Here is a 7,500-nt window from a genome sequence, read left to right on the forward strand (position 1 = left end):
CTATTTGACTATTAACCCTTTTGTTGGTGTAAATATACATTAATTTCCAGGTCGTGAATACATGCAACTCTCTCTCTATGTCTCTCCGCCTCCTTCTCCCTCTCTCTCCCTCCCCCCCCCTCTCTCTCTCCCCTCTCTCTCTCTCTCTCTCTCTCTCTCCCCCCCCCCCCTCTCTCTGTCTGCCTGTCTCTCCTCCTCCTCCTCCTTATCCACATTCTTCTTCTTCTTCTTCTTCTTCTTCTTCTTCTTCTTCTTCTTCTTCTTCTTCTTCTTCTTCTTCTTCTTCTTCTTCTTCTTCTTCTTCTTCTTCTTCTTCTTCTTCTTCTTCTTCTTCTTCTTCTTCTTCTTCTTCTTCTTCTTCTTCTTCTTCTTCTTCTTCTTCTTCTTCTTCTTCTTCTTCTTCTTCTTCTTCTTCTTCTTCTTCTTCTCTTCCTCCTCCGTCATTTCTTTCTCTTTGTCCTTCACTTTCACCTCATCATCATGTCGTATCGACCTTGAAGATAATAACTCTCCGTCCACAAATTCAATTACGGAGTCAATCATATTGAAACTTGGCAGCTCTGATTTCTTGACACCAATTTACGCCACATTAGAATCTATTATATCTTATTAGATACCACACACACACACACACACACACACACACACACACAAACATACACACACACAAGCAGCTATAGCTATTCAAAGTTGAACTTTTCCCCCTTGAGGTCAACTTATGATTGATTTTAAGTGTTTGATGTTATCAAAATCTCAAGAGTCTCAACCATCAGGGACTCGGGTGTTCGGCGACATGAATTCGATTATGATGCATACAATGTATATATTATTATATTATATTCTTGTTATCAGTTAATAATGTTTTAAGGAATCGAATGAATAAGATTGTTGTCTTTTTGATAACCTAGCAATGTGGTGTAGACGACAACCCCGATATGATAATATTCGCGAATATCCTTTGATCTTTGATAAAGTTGTGTTACTTAAAGTGTTTTGTTTCTAGTATTCTTATCGATATTATACTTTTCCGCGATCATTTGACTTACTTATATTAATATATAAATACGAGATCTAGTCCTTTCAAAGTTAGTTCAAGTAATTCAACATTTCGCTGTGTGTTTCATTCGTGGCATATGTTAGTTACTGTTTGGCAGAGTTAGTGTTTTCATCCGGTTTATTTATTTATTAACATTTCTTTTATGTCTTCTATGGCATTTTCCCCTTGACAACAACCAACCTCTTGTCATGTGATTAACCATAATTTTGTGCGGCTATGTGGTCTTGTGGTATGACACTCGCTTTCGGATCGGAAGGTCCTGGGTTCGAGCCTCGCGCTCGGCGCATAGTTGAGTCCTTGGAAAAGTCTCTTTACTCACATTTTCACACCGTACTCAGGTGTAAAACGAGTACCTGTCCGTTAACAGCGTTGTCTTAGTCCGAAAAATTGTAATATATCGCCTAACAGGCGTCATGTCCTGTCCTACATGTTAAATGTTGCTGTTGACCAGGGACCCCTTGTAAAGAGCTTTGAGCTCATTTAGTGGATATTGCGCTTTATAAAGCTCAATGTTTTTATAATTTTAATTAGAAATTATTTTAAGTTGTTATTCCTGGCCCGGATTCAGAAGTCCACAATCTGTAACGTATAGAAAGTGTGTTGTTGTCATTTAGCTTTTATCATATAACGGTGTTAAATTGATCGCCGGTCTTCATAACACGATAGCGACATATGGACGACACAGCTGATGTGGGTATAATAATGATAATAATAATACATTGTATTTATGCTTTTTCTAAATCGTGGAACTGAAATTGTAAGATATTTCGTGGCCACACTAATGTTATTATACTAATGGGGCTTGTTATTTAGCCACACTTTTTTTCCAATGGATTAGTTTTGATATGCTGTTAAAGTGTGAAAGTATTAATAAAGTATATTATTTTTTGATTCATAATTCCGTAAGCCCTTCTCAATTTAATTGATTTTTGCTATAATTTGTTATGTTCATTATAATAATATTATTTATGACAATAATGTTGTGAGGTTTTTGTTTTCCTATTCTAATATTTAGGCAAAGCGATGAATTATACACAGGTATCTTCTTATCAATGATTCATAAAATACTCAAAACACACTCTAGATAAAAAGTCAAGATTTCACTTGAATATAAAGAAAAATTCAACTGCTTTGGTTTTTCGTTTCAAATTATTAATTCATCCTTCTTTTGAAATCGTTGGATTTATGGATTAATAACATTTCTGACGTCATCAATTACTGGACTCGCGTTGTTGTTGGATTTTAGCAGTGACCAGTCACAATCATTTCAATAACAAGCTTGCTGGACTGGCGTTGTTGGATTTTAGCAGTGACCAGTCACAGTCATTTCAACAACAATCTTGCTGGACTGGCGTTGTTGGATTTTAGCAGTGACCAGTCACAATCATTTCAACAACAATCTTTGCTGCTGTAGCAGCATCGCTATCAATGAAACCAACGATATTTAATTGTATGAAAAGTGCAATAGTAGTAGTTTTTGTGTTGTTCGTGAAAGGCGTCCTCCACTGACCAAAGATGAGGCACCGAGTCTCCAGCACGGGAGGTATACGTAAAAAGACCATTTCTGTCAAAGGACTATTATGTGGGATGAAGCGTTGTGAATCCATCACTTTGGTAAGAAACACTACAATATTTTATAGTCGAACTTTTATCATTTCGTACAATATCATTTCATTTTATTTCCTAAATTTCTCTTTAAAAACTGAAATATGTATTATGTTGATGTTGTATTTTTATCTATATTTTTTGTCTGCGGATCTCAACATATTCCGCTCACCTTTTCTAAAAAAAATAAATTAATTAATTAACAACCCCTTCTTCCCCTCCCAAAATGTTACTGAGATCCCTGAATTTTTAATTTTTTTTTTATCCAACATTATCCTCATGGCTTCTATCTTTAACACTGATTAGGTGATATGCTTACGGTCATTAATTTGTGTTTTCACAATGCCTGGGAAAATTTCTAAAACAGACTGTAAACAGCTTATAGCTTTAGATAATGATTTTCACTGAGCATTTGATTTCATTGCCGCAAGCAAGATTAGTGGAAGTCGTAACAAAAATAACACGCGCTGATGTCGTTTATAACTACCAACATCCCGCTACGGCTACTAATTCAGTCCGAGGTGTGACTTTGGCGTCATTTGTAAAGTGAAATCCCGTGAATTGAAATCACACCTTGGCATGCCTCAAGGGTGCTCGATATCCCCCCTTATATTCCTATCAAACCGTGGGAGTGACTGGACTCCCCTCTTTGAATTATGTTATACATGACTTGTGACTGTGTCGTATTAACGTGTAAACTCCTTACTTCTAAAATTGTTGAAACCCCTCCAGGCTATAGCCACTAACTACGTAGTGCTAATGGTAAGCCACGCACTCGCGTTCAAATCTAGATGTCGTTGGTTCAAACCATTAACATCTCTACTAATAGATTGATGATCAAGGTTCAAACTCAAGGGAGCTTTTAAAATAATCTTAGTAATTTGAAGCTTTCAATGATGTGTCCCACTTTAAATTTCATTTCTTCAACATCCAGGCTATAGCCACTACGCAGTGCTAGTGGTAAGCCACTCTTGTTCAAATCTAGTTGTAAACCCAATGGAGCTTTTAAAATACTTTTGGTAATTTGAAGCTTTCAATGCTGTGTCCCACTTTAAATTTCATTTCCTCAACATGTAAAAGAATGTCTCACCTTTTGTTTGATCGGATATTCCAAGACCTGCATTAAGCCAACACTCTACTCCTCTCTTCCTTGTAAATGGTTAGATAAATAAACCCCAAGGTGATATTTGCTTGACAGATCTTATTGCTCATGTTACGCGAAACTGTTTGGTGTTCGTGTCTAATTGAAACATATCAATCAAAGTCTAATGTTGTGTGTGATTACATTTGTAATTTGAGCTAAGAGAGCATTTTGACAGATTGATGACCATATATAGTATATTACGTGTATGAATTGTATTCTACTTGCAATCCTGACGATCTTGCATTTTATTATACATGCTCTCTAAATATAATCTAAGTCTTTGGGTGGTTTATTTCTTACGTTGTTCATGTAACCAATGATTTACATCTGTTCTTCGAGTTTCATCGATCAAATTTGACAAAACTACATATCTATTGTCCTTAAGAATATTGTATGTATTTTAAAACGTTTGGATTTACAAAAGTGCTAAAAATATAATTGAAAATGAATCATATTGAAACGTGCAATGTCTTAATTTAAAAACATTTCATCCTCCAATAAATAATTCCACCCCACCCAGCACACACTCATATACACACACAAAGAAAGAAAGAGTCAGAGGGAGAGGGAGAGAGAGAGAGAGAGAGAGAGAGAGAGAGAGAGAGAGAGAGAGAGAGAGTAACTCCTCAATATGGTAATTAGAACCGTATTGTTGAGTCTACCTTAGTGACTAACTACTGTTATATTGCATTCTTACTCGTCAATTGCTTTAACATAAAAGTGACCCGTTATCCGCAATAATCATTACAGAGTGGTTAAATTGAAAGTACATATAATAACCTCGCTCAATAAAGTTTAAAGTTTATGACTCAAGCTAGCTCCTTATAATTGATAATCCCTCGATTGAGCTATATGCCTATTCGGTGTTTAATCCAAATATCCTTCAATCAACTAATCGTACGCAATTTACACCCATTCATCTCCGCAGCTGCTAGGAAGACGAATTATTGAGATTATTGCCACAAGTCATGTTTAGGTCATTTTTTTCTCTCTTCCAACTGGCTGCCATCTGCACTGTGTACGTTAGTTCATTACTTGTGATGGCAATAATTCTTGACTCTCTCCTTACCGATCATTTTCAGTATTTTCTCCAAAAACGATTTTGCTGTAGGTGGTAAGGAGAGGGTTAAGGTATTATGTTATGGGTATAGCAAGAGGTCAGAGATCCAAAGTAACGCAGCGGAATGTGTGAGCTAGAATGCTATTGTGGTGAGGAATGACATGACACACTTTCGGACATGGAGTTTGTGCATAGTTGAGTCCTTGGAAAAGGCTCTCACCGTACTCAGGTGTAAAATGAGTACCTGGCCGTTATCAGCGTAGTCTTTGTCCGTAAAATTGTAATATCGCCCAATAGGCGTCATGTCCCGTCCTACATGTTAAATGTTGCTGTTGACCAGGGACCTCTTGTAAAGCGCTTTGAACACATTTAGTGGATATTGCGCTATGTAAAGCTCAATTTTTTTAGGTCCCTAGTCCGAGATCCGCTGTTAGAATCACAAAATTGAGACCTTGATCAGGTGGAAAATACATTACCCCTTTTATCCAGAGTGATTGGGACAAAATAATTGTCACCTTTCATTTCACTTTATACAAACAGGGGCACTCAAAGAGACCAATAGACGCCTTAATAATTGCGCTTTATCTAGCACATTTTTACACTTAAATTTGTCGGAGAATGAAGTTCAGGTAGTAGTATGAAGTAGAAGTAGAAGTAGTAGTAGTAGTAGTAGTAGTAGTAGTAGTAGTAGTAGTAGTAGTAGTAGTAGTAGTTATTGTTGTTGTTATTTTTGTTGTTGTTGTTGCTGTTGTTGTTGTGGTGATGGTGGTGGTTGTAGTTTTAGTTACAGTTGTGGTATAACAGAAAAGCGAAAGACTGTCTCCTTTTAACATGAAAATGATACTATAGACCACAATGATTATAACGTAGAGGAATTGATAGATTTCCCTCGTTGTCCAACATTGCTGACAGTTTCTATTCATCCAGACTGAAGCCGTCACAGTGTACACCGTCATTTAGATGTCAGCGTTTTAATCGTGAGATGATCAGATGGGCGGGCTGAAAAGTATCGGATGTAAACTTTATCGTCGTTCTATTATAGCCATGTTGTCGACGAAGGATGCATGTCGTATGCAAGAGAGGATGTGAGGTTGTATCGTGATGGTCGTCGCTAGGGACGCTATGAATCTAAACGAATTGCTTAGTGTCAAAATATTATTTATTTCTAGGCAATTATCATTCTTTCTGCCTCTCCCTTTCCGTTTTCTTCCTTTCTATCTTTTTCTTCCATACTCTTTCTAGTAAAGTGTCACTTTTCTCATGTTCGCTTAAATTCCAAGAAATTTCTCTTTATGTGTCTCGTCTCGTCTTGTCTCGTCTCTCTCTCTCTCTCTCTCTCTCTCTCTCTCTCTCTCTCTCTCTCTCTCTCTCTCTCTCTTTTCTTTCTGTCTTTCTTTCTTTATCTCACTGTTTCCCTCTTTCCCTCTCTCTCTTTTTCTCTCTCTCCAGTAAAGAAAGCATTAAGGATTAGCTACTTTTCACATGGTTCTTTCTCTCTCTCTATCTATCTATCTATCTATCTATCTATCTATCTATCTATCTATCTATCTATCTATCTATCTATCTATCTATCTATCTATCTCTCCCTCTCTCTCCCCGTCTCTCTCTCCACCTCTCTATCTATCTCTCTCTCCATCTCTCTCTCTTCTCTCTCTCTCTCTTCTCTCTCTCTCTCTCTCTCTCTCTCTTTTCTCTCTCTCTCTCTCTCGCTCTTCCATCCTTAAATTTTCTTTATCCATTATATTTTGGTAAATTCCCACGGCCACTGTCCATGGCCGAGGACTCAACACCGTTCATCATTAAATCCCTAACCAAAGACACACGCGCGCGCACACACACACGTAAACACACACATACACATACACTTACACACATGCACACACAAACACACACACACACAAATAATTAACACCATTATCAATATAGATTAAAACTAGATTTCCACGGAATGAAAGACAGGACATCAGAACTGACTTAGTGTCTTGTGGGTTATTTTCTTTTTTCTTCCAGACAATACCACATCTACAACCCAAGCACACGTAAACAGACAAACTCTTACACACTACAACACACAAACATTATACACACACAACAATACACTACACACTCACACTCACACACACACAACAACATCTACTTTGAACAGAACTCTATATATTCTCTCCATCTACTCTCATCTCCTCTGTCTCTTTTCTCAAGTTATATCGTCTCTTCTGTCTCTCTGTGTCTCTCTCTCTCTCTCTCTCTTCTCTCTCTCTCTGTCTCTCTCTCTGTCTCTCTCTCTCTGTCTCTCTATCTCTGTCTCTCTCTTCTCTCTCTCTGTCTCTCTCTTCTCTCTCTCTCTGTCTCTCTCTCTGTCTCTCTCTCTGTCTCTCTCTCTCTGTCTCTCTCTCTCTCTGTCTCTCTCTATCTCTCTCTCTGTCTCTCTCTATCTCTCTCTCTGTCTCCTCTCTCTCTCTCTGTCTCTCTCTCTTCTGCTCTCTATCTCTCTCTGTCCTCTCTCTTGTCTCTCTCTCTCTTCTCTCTCTTCTCTCTCTCTATCTCTCTCTCTCTGTCTCTCTCTATCTCTCTGTCTCTGTCTCTCTCTGTGTCTCTCTCTCTGTCTCTCTCTATCTCTCTCTCTCTGTCTCTCTC

General features: G+C 37.7%; 1 protein-coding gene across 8 annotated transcripts in view; it reads left to right on the top strand.

The window, feature by feature from the left end:
- The window catches only part of LOC144975943 (E3 ubiquitin-protein ligase PDZRN3-like), a 509,994-nt gene that overhangs the window by 210,582 nt on the left and 291,912 nt on the right, over nucleotides 1-7,500 (top strand). For 5 of the 8 annotated variants that reach the window (XR_013645999.1, XR_013645998.1, XM_078920164.1 and 2 more), the window contains exon 2: nucleotides 2,073-2,671. The exons of the other annotated variants lie outside the window; for them this stretch is intronic. Coding sequence is in view for 3 of the 5 variants with exons in the window: in XM_078920164.1 (XP_078776290.1) it covers nucleotides 2,573-2,671 (99 nt within the window). In the remaining 2 variants the exon portion in view is untranslated. The remainder of the gene's footprint in view (nucleotides 1-2,072; nucleotides 2,672-7,500) is intronic. 8 annotated transcript variants of the gene reach the window in all.

This window comes from Berghia stephanieae, chromosome 6, assembly GCF_034508935.2.
Source record: "Berghia stephanieae isolate SIO BIC M18660-M18661 chromosome 6, UCSD_Bste_1.3, whole genome shotgun sequence".
NCBI lineage: Eukaryota > Metazoa > Mollusca > Gastropoda > Nudibranchia > Aeolidiidae > Berghia > Berghia stephanieae.